We start from the raw sequence: 12894 nt of genomic DNA on the forward strand, positions 1-12894 counted from the left end.
TTATTTCTTCTAAACAGTTATATTTAAAATTGATATGTTAAAAAAGACGATTGGATTTATAAAAGTCTACGTATTTACTTTTAATTGGGTTGAGTTTTTTGATAATGGAATGATAAAGTCTTTTTATCTTTTAAATTCCACTTTTTGATTTTGGTGATCATGCATAGTTTCGTAGGTATATGGTCAAAATTGCTATATCTGTTAGGTATAAAAAAATAATATATCATAACAACAGTCACTGTAGTGTTTTATCCGATCTGAAACAATACCCGCTCGCTGTAATTCTAAAACTAGGTAAAACATCAGTGATTCTGATTCCTGTTTTTCCGCGTAACCTTTTTACCGTTTGAAATTTGTAGATGGCGTTAAAGTAATTTATTCCATAGAGCATACTCTTGAAATTTACACCAGAGCAGAATTTGTGCCTCTAATAAGAGAACCAAAGTTATAAGTATTCGAAAGTCAGCATCTGAAAGGAAGCTCAAGAAAAAAAAAAATAAATTTTTTCGCTGGCACACTTATTTTTCGATAGAAACGGACTGTTCTACACTTGTATAATGTGTTCATAAATCGGTAAGTGTACAAAGTTTGAGCTAGTTATCAAGGCGAACATTTTCAAGTTTTAATCGATTACGCAGAACCACAAAAAAAAAAAATCGTTGAAGGGTTAATAAAAGCAGACCAGGTGTTTTATATGTGTTTGGCGTCGCTGAACACAAACCTGAAGTCCGTTTTGCTCCATCACGCCAGGATTTGCTTCTTACCTCAAAACTCATTGCCAAACTCAATGAACCCCCTCCAAAAGGACTTCTGAAGTACGTCATATAAAATACCTTCTGGAAGGGCTTCTATGTGTAACGAAAGAAGAATTCCTTCAATTGATGAAAATCCATACAAAAAAACGGGAAAGGAATATAGATTGGAAGGCCTCTTGTCTCTCAGCAAGGCCTTTCGGAAGGGATTTTAACTCCTGAAATTATCCACTGGGTTATAAAATGATGTTTATTTAATACAGCCATGCACGACGAACATTTTGGCGAGCACGTACACAACTTGCATTCGTCTTTTTAACCGACTTCCAAAAAAGGAGGAGGTTATCAGTTCGTCGGAATCTTTTTTTTTTTTTTTTTTTATGTATGTTACCGCATAACTTTGGACCACGTCAACCGATTTCGATAATTCGGAAAGGTAGTGTCTCAGAGGTGGTCCCATACTAATCTGGTTAAGATCCGATATATATATTTTTTTTTATATGAGAGTTGAAGTCGGTTTTTTTTTTTGCTAAAAATTACTTATTAAATTTTCTTCTGCCGTCCCGCAAATCCGTCGGATCCCCAATTTGCGGGCTTGGATTCCCTAAATTCTACATTAAACAAACCAAAAGATTTCGGTATTCAACTAAGTAGTATAAAAGTGAAACCATATTTAATTCTTTGTTTGAAAAATGCAAAGCGACTGTCTGGGGTTTTCAGAGAATTTACGTACATACATACATACGTACGCATACATATTAATCACGGACCAACCAAATAGAGCCAAGCTATTGCAAATTGTTTGGTGTACAATCTCTTTTTTGGAATCGAGAGCATATTTACTGTTTTGTTATTAGTAATCTAAATACATATCTTTTACATATTTACTTATGGATTTTTTTCTATTTTTGCATTTTGCGCTTAGTCACGCAGTGATAGTATGAGTCTCTGGTTTGCCGCATAAGCAAATTGTTTTGTAAATATATATATATATACATATGTATGTATGTAGATATATTTGTGTATAAATTTATTTGTATATTTCGCATACTCAAATGCTTTTTATTTTGCTTAAAATCTATATATGTACATACTTGGTTGTAACTTTCTCATGATTTCATAAACTCAACTAGCGGAAATGCTTATTTGCTCATCGAAATCTCTCATCTCTCATCTTTAATTTTTGTTTTGCTCTTCAGGCAAAGGCTGAAATTCGCTATTTTTTCTTAAGTCGGAGAGTAAAATATTTCAAAACAGAGAAACATTTTTATATGGCATCCAATGTGGGTGTGTGTGTCTATATAAAGGTCTTGAGTGCAAAAGGTGAACAGCTGTTGAATAAAAGGTGCTTAAAAAGAGCAATCCTCAGCTTCTTAAAAATTGCCTTGGTTCAAACTAGTTTTGACCAGTGAGATAGCTTTTGCTCCGTATCCGTCCATATAAGATGTGTAGAAAACGTAAAAACCGTTATAGATCTACCCAGCCAGATATAAAATCGGATTTCAAAGATATAGTGTTCAGTTTTCCTATTAGCCTAGCGAGGCACAAACGGTTTTCTCTAATCAGTCACTTGACCGCCATTCGAGGTAGCTCTTCTCCAGTATACATACCTGAATTTCCTCCTAGTTCTGAACGTTAAATTCAAGTTTATTTTGATTAAAGACATATTTAAATCAGTTCGTGATGAACATTTTCAAGGAATGCTATCTTAATATCTCCTAGATAACACGGTGTTACACTGATCAAGAAATTTTTAAGTGCTTGTCGAGTAGTTCACGAAACTGCACAGTGTAAATAGTATGTAGAGCAAATCTGAAATTTATACCAAGGTTTTTGTTTTATCTAGTTCTACAAAATTTTTTGAAATTAAAAAAAAAAAAAGTCTGCTTTAGTTCTTACTTCGAAAAGAATGTTTCATTCTGAAAAAAACTAGGTACTATTTATGAAAATTAAAATGCAATTTTGGAAGTTAGATTAGATTCACTATGAGGTTTCAATAGTTCATGTAAAAGATTTGAATTTGTCTCTTCATTAAAAATGTCATAACTTCATTATTTTTATATTGATTTTAATAAATGGCACCCAGTTTTCCTCGGAATTTAACACCATTTTCGTTGTAATGACTAAAAGGGACTATTTCTTTTGAAATTTGGCAAAAAATATTGTGAAATGGAAAAATAATAAAAATTGATGTAAATTTCAGATTTATTCCAAAAATTGCCGACATATTTACAATGTGCTCACAAAACTTATTATTTTTAAATAGTACAAATATTCTTCTTTCGAAAGTCATATATAAACTTAAAATTGGTTAAAAAGTAATAGAAAATGGTGTTTTAAGAATAAGTTGAAGATTTCAGGGAGTTGGAAAAATTTAGAAAACAGTTTCGTGAATGACTCGACCAGCTCTTCGACTTGTCGACAACGATGCATGTTAGATAAAGTCCATTCACGTATTGAGAACTTCAAGCCGGATTAGGGAGAGGTTGAGCAGCTTTGTTTTCTTAACGAATTTTTAAGGAATAGACAATAAAAAATTCGCACATTTAAGCTTCTTTAGACCAACTTTAGAAACGTGAGATGTGGAAATACACAATAGAGGTAATCATATAACTGCTGATAAACGTGAAAAAGTTATAAATTTCATACAAATTTATAACGTTACCTTAATTCGCAAATGCCCTAACTGGAGAAGCAAAAAACTTTATAAAAAGAGTATCAAAAACTGGTAGAGCTTTTTAAAGAGTGGCATGCAACTGCATTGTTTTTGGTACTAACACTTAACAATTTTGATTGTAGGTGTATTTTAATACATTCTAGAAAAATTTGTTAAAAACGCAGTTTCGAAAAAAATGTTGGTTCGTTTGTGTATTAAGGTAATGATAATTTTATCACGTTTATCGGCAGTTGTGGCGTTAGATGAATACCCTTAATGACCGAAACCAGTTTGACGGAAGAATCAATCAATGTCAACGAAATCTCCAATATCTTCGACATTGTGTCTTAACCTTACATCCACAGTGACATTAGATTGATAACAAAGCAACTTTAGAGGCGATTTCACTTCGACTATGAATATGCACAGACTCTCAAGTTGGCCGTCCTCTATTTAAACCGGCGCTTTCTTGCCGCAAAGAGATTTCAACTTATCACCCTGTATAGATACAAATGTATACGTCAGTCTCTATATATTAAATAGAAATTAAATGAGTTCTCTGAGCGAAAAGTGGTGTGGAGCAAAAAAGTGGTGTGATTTCTTCACTGAGTGAGTAATTACAGCTGTTCGCTTTGTACGGGCTTTGCTTATCCACAGATACATATATATGTATATATACAGGTATGCGATAAATAAGGGTGCGTTTCCTATATAAGCATATATATATCTAATTTTCTATGGAAAAGGTCCTTTGAATGGCATTTTTGAGGCTGCCATTGGACTCATATCGATTTTTCGTCGTATATTCCGGTCAAACACAACCAAAACCGGTGTCTAGCCTATGAGCCACGACAATATATTGAACGTTGTTGTAAGCGCTGTAGGTTGCTAATAAATTATGGAAGAAAAGTGAACAAATTTCTTCAAGTTAAACTAAATTTAATTTCAAGTTTTATTTTAACAACCGGTATTCATTCACTACGGTAATTTTTTCATGCAGTTTTAACGTAGCTGCCTCATTTTTAACATCGCCACTACAACACCAACCACTTTCATTTAATTAGTCATTTGGTAATTTTCCATTTGTGGATTGCGAATATCACTTCACAAGGCGTACCTTTTTTAGTATATATATGTATAAGTAGGAGTTAAAATAAATTAGCTGAATTTTTCGTATTAGTGATTTGTCCTTTAATCGCTAAAATTTTATTTTGAATCCTTTGAAGTCATTTTGTATTAGTTTTTTTTTCACTAAATGACTTACCTTGCTGTATTTTTTGTTACGCAGGCGTTCCAGTCCACTCACTTCTCCGGGCACTTCCGCATCGTCGGCTAATACCACATTTGGTGTTCTTTCCGAAATATCACTCATTTTGCTGTAATTTCTTAGCTGTTGCTTTTGTAAACTGGTTAATAAATGCTTATTGCTTTGATTGTAGCTATTCAAAACGTCTATGTTGGAACTTAATTCCTTTAACGCCTTAGTGGATAATAGTGGTGGCAATAGATATTGATCCTGTTCGCTGGTATTTACCGTCAAATTATTGACTTCTTTTTCCTTTTCAACTGCAAATTTTAGCTGACTCTGTGACAATTGAGACGACAACGATGACTGTTCGGCGGCGACTCGACTCGTACTGATTTTACTCAATTTTGCTATGCCATTTGACAACTCGTATTCGACAGTTGTTGTCGTTGTTGTTAGTGTAGTCGTATGATTATTGCTCACTTGACTACTACTCATATTTTCGTGAGCATGCCGTGCTCGCGTGGAGCTGTGAGTGTTTGGATTGTCGGTGGCGTGGCAACAATACTGAGCTGACATGGGGATTCCGATTGCACAGTGCTTGACATTCATTGCGTCACCAATGGAGGCATGGATGTTGTTGCTGGTAGTAGTAGTAGTCAGCTGAGCGCCACCAACAGCTGATTGCGCGAAAGCTCCACCGCCGCCGGCACCAGCACAAGCACCAGCACCAGCGCCACTACCATCATTACCTCCATCAAAGTGACAGCTGTTGGCCGTGGCGGCGGCGATTTGCTGCTGTTGCAGTTGTTGGTGTTGGCAATGTTCATTCACTGGAATCGTGGTTTTGTAATATTGCGGTAGTTGTTGTCGCTGCTGGTTGCAGTGGTCGTACGGTGTTACCTGGCCATTGGAAGGGTTATATGAATTGTTGGCAGTTGGGTATAGCGGCGAACTGTGAACGAAACAAACGTACGAGAGAGTGAAGAGAGCAACTCGCTTAATTGTTTAATGTCAATTTGAATGCAAGTGTGTGTGTGTGACTGGCTATTATATTAAATTAATAAATAGTTTGTGAGAAATTCTCGTCATGCATTGTGTAATTCACACTTAAATTCACATATTTTTAGCAACTATAAAATCGCCGCTAAATTTGAATCGTTTCATTTTCATACAAAAATATTTGGCAGCATTAATATTCGGCACACATTTTGTTAGTTGTGCCGCCAAAAATATTTGATAAGATTATTTTTTATAGTTAGTCGTATGTTTTAGCAAAGTGAATATTAATAGACGCAACGGACGCCGCACGTAGCGGGCGCCTCATACGCTCAAAGGTCAATTTTTGTAAAACAAAACACACCATGGTATTATAATCAGTGTTGCCAGAACTTTTTATATTGGTAAAAAAATAAAGGTAAAAAAGCTAAATCACAATTTGAGATATGCCTGAAAGAGCCAAATTAACAAATCGAAAGTTTTTGTTGTTATTAAACCTGATCATAGTGTCAAAAGATAGAATGTTAAAATTTTGTGAGGAACAACTTATTTTGTACGTAAGTAAACAACGAATCGGTGTGACGTTTAGCCCCGTCGCGTGAAAACCTAAAGCCTAAATCAAAAGTTGTTGAACAGAGCCCTGAATAAAAGAACCACCATCCGTGTAGAAATTCACCGGTGTTGTCTTGCAACTACTGATTCCCGTTCGCGTTTTCCGAAAGGCGATCTGAGTGGCGAAAGAGTTGAAAAACGAGTCTACCCACGCAGAAAACGGATAAAGTCGAGGCTTCAAAAACCTTTCTTTGTATCTTCTGACGATGGAAAATACAAACGATGCGATGTGCGATGTCTTTGTACTCCATCGTCGCAAAGTATAATTTTTCGCGGCCTTGAGCATCTTTTGAAAAGGTATTCAATATTTGTATACATATTAGGAGTGTGTATTTTTTAAATGAGAACTCGCCGAAGTAAAATATCATGCAGCATTTGTCTTTATTTTTTATTACATACCTAACACTAAACCACGCATTAAACATCTTAACACCATTTACATTTGTAGCTAATATTTTTATCAAAAGTAAAAAGCTAAAAAAGCTTATTCATTAAAAAAAAGCTAGAAGCTAAACAAAATTGTTCTGGTTAAACCCGAATATAGAATGCTAAATCTATCCGAAAAACTAAAATGGCAACACTGATTATAATAAGAATTTGATGGGATATTTATGGACTAAAGTTTAGATCTCTGCTATCAAAATTAGGTCCCGGTTGAAGTAATAGATGTTCATTTGGATTGGACAGCTGAGATGAAGGATCGCGTATCAATTTTGACGACAGAGATAAAGACAAAGGCAAAGGCAGTCAATGGACAAGGTCAAGATTGAGATTAAGGAAGAGATGAAAGTGAAGATGAAGGTCAAAATAAAAGATGAAGATAAAGATTTAGAAGAGCGTTGCAAGAAAGCTATAACTGCCATGTATGTATGCCTGTAAATCAGCGATAGGGAAAAAATGGGGATTGAAGCATCAAGCTCTACCCAGAATAACAGCGGACGAAGGTAAAGCGATCAAATGAAAGAATAAATGGAAACTAGTGAACCCGCATGGCGTTAAAACGCCCAAAATTGAATTTAAAAATTATAAAAAATATTCTAAATGTTAATCGGAGTTATAACCGATTAGATTGCCATATTTCATCTAAATGTTCCAACTTCAAAAAATAAAATCTTAACCCATATATACAGCCACTACTTGGAATTGGAAAGAACGGTGCAAATCAAATGACCTTCACAAAAAATTTCTTTTCATATAATATATTTATATACTTAGTTAGATAAGTACGACTTTTCGAAAAGGTGGCAAACCTAATAAAATATATTTATTTATTTACTCGAGTTTTTTTTTAAATTTTTCATGAAACTTGTGTATAAGTTGACTAAATTTGACTATTGAAACAGGTGGAAATCCTTTTCAAACGTATTTTCAAGCTAAAGTATTTTTCAATTTCTTTCTCTTGTGACACAAATTACAATTAACTGATGAATTAATTTGAATTTGATTTTTCAAACGGTGGTCAGATATTAAGCATTTTCAAACACATTTCGATTGATATATATCTTTTGATAATTAATCTTTTTAGAATTAAAGCCTTTTCAAGCCCATTTCGACTGATATCCATATTTGAATTATTCATTTGGCTTTAAATATAACTTTTTAAACGGACGCCAACCCTCATAAAACACCTCAAAAATAATTTCAGTGTTCAAACTAAAGAGCTCATAACAATTTTTCGCTTGGCACCCGTATTTCAAATAAATTTCGTATAAGTTAATTAAATTCGACCTTTTAAACACGTGGCAGCCCTCTTCAACCTATATAACCTTCTTAAATTACCCTCTGACATTGTGGTACATATTTTAATTAACTGATGAATTAAGTTGAATTTGATTTTTTAAACATGTGGCAACCCTCTAAATATAGTTCAGAAATAAAGCCTTGTCAAACTCATTTCGATTGATACCAATATTTTAATATGCAATTTATTTAGCTTATTAAATAATTTTAATTAAACTTTTTGAACAGTTGGCATCCCTCTTTAAACATCTCAAAAATATAGTTAGTGTTGAAACTAAAGATTTCTTAACACTCTTTTGTTTGACATGTTTTAATATTTTGTTGTGCATATGTTAATTGAAATCGACTTTTGAAACAGGTGGTAACCCTTTTCAAAACATTTACAAACTATTATCTTAAAATCTTTTCGCCTAGCACTCAAATGGTGATAAATATGTATGTCTGTTACCTAATTACCTTAATTTAAATTTTATTTAATTTTTTAAACAGGTGGCACCCCTGCAGTGAAGTTAAGAGACAAAGCTTTTAAACCCAGTTCGATCGGAACCCATTTTGTAATAATTGGTTTAACTTTCTAAATAATTTCAACTTAATTTCTTATTAGGTGGCAACTCTTTTCGAAAAAGTGAAACCACATTTTGTTTAATCTTGCTGAAAGAGAAAAATTTGCTTAAAATTTGTAAAGCCCTTTTTTCGAATGTCCGACTATTTGAGTTATATTGTTCTCCCAGCAAATGAGTGACATTTGAAACTACATAAAATTATTCTTAGGAATATAATTTAAAGTTTCCGTGTTAATTCTTAACTATTCTTTAGTTTTGAGAACAAAAAAATTTGCTTTTAAATATTATATACATAATTGCTAAAGCTACAAATTTAATTATCATTCAAAGCTTCACGTAGTATTTAGGTGATTATAATTAAATAAAAAAAATATAGCGCTTCATTAAAAATTAATTAACTCCTGACTGTGCAATGTACACTTTCTTCTGGCGTGACAAACAACCTATGCGTATGTATGTGTTTACATATGTACATATACAGCCAACCGAAGTGATAAGAAACTAATCAGTGGTTTCTGAGAGTAAAAATAATTCATTAGTTGGATGCAAATAAAATTATAAATTAATATGAAATGCGCTCATAGTCATTAAGTTTTGCAATTTAATTACTCAAAAGCCGCTGAGGCGATTATAATCAACTTTCCTCGTCATAAACGCCCTCTTAATGTCCGCTAATAATTTCGATATTTTATTACATATTATTTATCACTTTTTACTCGCAATTAAGCGAAAGTTTCTATTTATATACACGAGTACATATACTACATACACTATAGGTACATATGTATGTAACTAGACAACTTACCGCCCTTTATAGCGCATACCAACACTGAACAAGCGCGCATTTAATAGAATCGGACTAATAGCCTTCAATTGCATTTTCGAGATATTTTATTCTCCACACAAAGTACTTAATTAAATATAGGTAAATATGATGTGTGAACTTTTCACTAACTGGATTAATGCTTTATTTATATTTTTAAAATTATATATGTATTTGCAATATTGGTCAAAGCGATTGCCAGTTCACCTTCTCGTTTGAAATTATTGCCGTGACTGACTGATTCGCCGGCTGTGTGGCACTGAGGCGAAGCCAACTGTGACAAACAAAAAAAAAGCAATGTACATATGTACCTCTTATTGCACTGCCATCTTCTATCTATACAGTATTTTATCAACATAAACTACTGCATTTGTTTACAGGGTTTTGTGTTTTTTTATAAGTTTTCTTATTTTCGCATTATTCTGACAGTACTGATTATATTGATGCATCATCGGTCAATAGAAAGGCGAACAAAACAAATTAGAGGAAATTACGAATAAGTATGTGTAGCTATTGAAAAGCTATTAACATCTATGCATACATATGCATATATGAACATTCACATATACATAAATAGAAAAAGCAATATGCCAAGCAAGAGGTTAGCAAATGAACTAAATATTTACAAACTTTCAAATGCCACACTCGTCATTATTTTTCAAAGAGAGAAAAGCGCCAGCGAATGTTTAGGCAAAACGGTGAAAAAAAAACACACTCGCGCTCGAGTAACGCGCATGCTCGGTGCTTTAGTGACATATTATTTGGCGCCAAATGTTTGGCGGCAGCCAAAGATATAGCTCTGATCCCATACTTTTCGTGTATAATCTGTAAAAATGTCAAACAGCAAAATTACTCTCGGAAGTAAGAGTAAAAAGTGAGTAACAACCAAAAGGTACTGGAGCAAAAAAAAGCACCGAAATTAAATAACAACAAAAATAATATTTTAAAACTTGTCAAAATTTGGTGCGGCTATAATTTTTTCGACTACTGTACAGAAGTTGGCTATGACTACTCGGCCGTGCTATCATAGTAGCACAATGCCACTCATATTTGATTTACAAACAAAATACGGACAGGAATTTCAAGATTTCAACCCTGTTTTTATGAAAAATTTTATTTTAATCACTTTTGTTCCTTTAATCAAAATATGTTGAAATAAAAGTGAAACTAAAAAATTTTTTTGCCTTACCCCCCAACCCCCAATTTTACTAGAGAGTTAGGTGGTGACTTACGGAAGATAGTAAGACCAAGCGAACTCTTATAAGAGCAACAATGGCGACCTAGTGACTGATGTTCAGAACGTACTTAAATTATGGACGGAATAGTTTCCACCGTACTAAATCGGAGCAGCACTAAAAGCTGTGAGGAAGAAGCGAACCCGAGCCGCCCGTCGATGATAACGGAGTCGATATTGCACCACCTTAATATGACGAGGTAAGAATAGGAAAAGCGCGCTTGAAAAACAACAAAGCTGTTATGCAGAATATGGTCAGATGAGCGCATGCCTGACGACTGGAACTTAAGTGTGCTCTGTGGTCTGCCGCTTTCAATAACAATAAAAGGAGTTGCCCATATGCCGCGATGTCTGAATTTGGCAGCCCCGCAAAACCGATATGGCTATGTAAAATGACCAGCTCCGTCAGAATTCGGAAAGACTTCACCGAGCTGTTTGCTACTAAACGGGATTTAAGACGGAGTGACTCCCTTTAATGTGATTTCTTTGATCTAATGTTGAAGAAGATAATAAGAGCCGCAGAACTGAACCGCTCAGGAACAATTTTTTCCAAGACCGTACAATTGCTGGCGTACATCGATGACATCGGTCATCATCGGTAAGAAGAACCGCGAAGTCTGTTCTGCCATTTCCAAGTTGGATAAGGAAGCAAAAGCAATCCAGGAGTACAGTCCTCTCCCGACGTACGAAAGCCACACTCTATAATCACTCATCATGCCCGCGTTGGTATATGGCGCCGAAGCATGGACAATGACAACATTCGATGAGGCGGCTCTTGGAGTAATGGCGAAGATTATCAAAGCAAATCTACCCAATTCAATATTAAAAGCTAAGGGGAGGACATGTGTATGTATGTATGTATGTATTTACATGGCTTGCGGTCTACTCACATTAATAACCTCCTGCTGAGCTGATTTTTAAGCCACAGCTGTCCGCCTACTAAGTATGTATGTACGTATGTAGACATGAATTAGTAACCAAGGAAAAGGCAAAAAATTTAACAAGTTTACTAGCATTTTTGAAAGTAGATTGCATTCCTAAAACTATTGTTTGTATGTATTATGTTTTTTATACATCTTTTTAATTAAATGCTAAATACTGACATTAAAGCTGCACCTTAAAGTTTTTATTTACTTAATATTGAAACTGTTCAAGGTCATACCGCAAGGCTACAGGCAAGCGTTGAGTGTGGGGCCTATGATAAACACTAAGTGTGACATACATACAAGCATTGGAAAAATACTTAATATTGCAGTAGATACATATTTGATAATAAACTTGATTTATTTTTTACATCCCTTTTAAAATGACAAGTTGAAAAATTAAATGAAGGTCATATTCGTCGTTACTAAACATAACATGTATTTTTACATGTTTGTATGCATTTACTGTAGTTTATTTTCATCAAGCCTTAACTGCAGTTTACGCCTTTTGAAAAAAGGAGAATACTACTCGAAGGAGATAATTGCTTACATTAAGTACAATCCAAGGAAAGTAAAAAAAAACAAAAAGTAAGAAATAAACCTTGCCTTTCCTTTCATGTTAAAATTCTTGGAACTTACCTGAGCTCTTAACAGCAGTTAAGCTCCTATTGTGAATGCCCTCTGTGAGTGCCAGGAGGAGGCACATCTTTCTAATCGAGGTTAGTCCTTGCTGTCAGTATATAGTCTGTCAAACCATTTACTATCCCGGATGAAGCCGTGGATGTTCGATATTTTCACCTCTGCTATCTCGACAAAGCAATTGAAAAGCAAATGCTTGAGAGAGGCGCTTTGTTTGGAGAGCTGGGCATGGATATAAGAAGGGAGCTATCTAGCCATCTCATCGGCTATTTCGTTCCCTTCTATATTACTTTTTCCAGGAACCCAGCACAGAGAGGGGTTTTGACGTGACTCAGTAAAGCCAGCGTTGCACGACATATCCCTATTGCTTTCGATTTTACTACCCTGGAGCATAATGTTTTCAATGGCGCCTGGCTGTTAAAGAACTTTGTGACGTTCCCTGGCAGAGACTTACTATCCGAATGAGACAAGCCTCCTTGTCTACAGTTATCAGACAGGCGATGTGGCAAATGTTAGGAATCTTAAAACTACAATTCCAGGATGAATGGGCCCGTTTTGTTGTGCCCAGTTAAAAACACTGCCCTGTGCCGATTCCATCAGCTTACTAATTGTTGGCAAGAATTCGTCGGAAATCAGAACATATGGCAAAAACCTTTGTTCTCCTAACTTTAAGGCTTTCTAACAGTTCATTGAGCACTAATATCTGC

At 34.6% G+C, this 12894-nt stretch overlaps 1 protein-coding gene and 1 long non-coding RNA gene across 4 annotated transcripts in view; one reads left to right on the forward strand and one right to left on the reverse strand.

Moving 5' to 3' along the window:
- Window positions 1-12894, reverse strand: part of Men (NADP-dependent malic enzyme) — a 40817-nt gene that overhangs the window by 25485 nt on the left and 2438 nt on the right. The window contains exons 1-2 of one of the 2 annotated variants that reach the window (XM_017615282.1): window positions 9374-9497; window positions 4673-5609 (exon numbers count right to left, since the gene is read on the reverse strand). In XM_017615282.1, coding sequence (XP_017470771.1) covers window positions 4673-5609; window positions 9374-9447 — 1011 coding nt within the window. In that variant the 5' untranslated portion in view covers window positions 9448-9497. Of the gene's footprint in view, window positions 1-4672; window positions 5610-9373; window positions 9498-12894 lie in introns of those variants that run through there. The other variant, XM_017615283.1, reaches the window with a different exon arrangement.
- LOC108362351 (uncharacterized) lies at window positions 5575-7390 on the forward strand. Of its 2 annotated transcripts, none has more exons than XR_001847449.1 (2): window positions 5575-5667; window positions 6913-7390. It is a non-coding gene; the product is annotated as an uncharacterized LOC108362351 (long non-coding RNA). The 2 variants fall into 2 exon arrangements; XR_001847450.1 differs by lacking the exon at window positions 5575-5667 and adding an exon at window positions 5760-5991.

Source organism: Rhagoletis zephyria, unplaced genomic scaffold (assembly GCF_001687245.7).
Source record: "Rhagoletis zephyria isolate East Lansing unplaced genomic scaffold, Rhagoletis_zephyria_1.1 Rzeph_scaffold_00995, whole genome shotgun sequence".
Taxonomy (NCBI): domain Eukaryota; kingdom Metazoa; phylum Arthropoda; class Insecta; order Diptera; family Tephritidae; genus Rhagoletis; species Rhagoletis zephyria.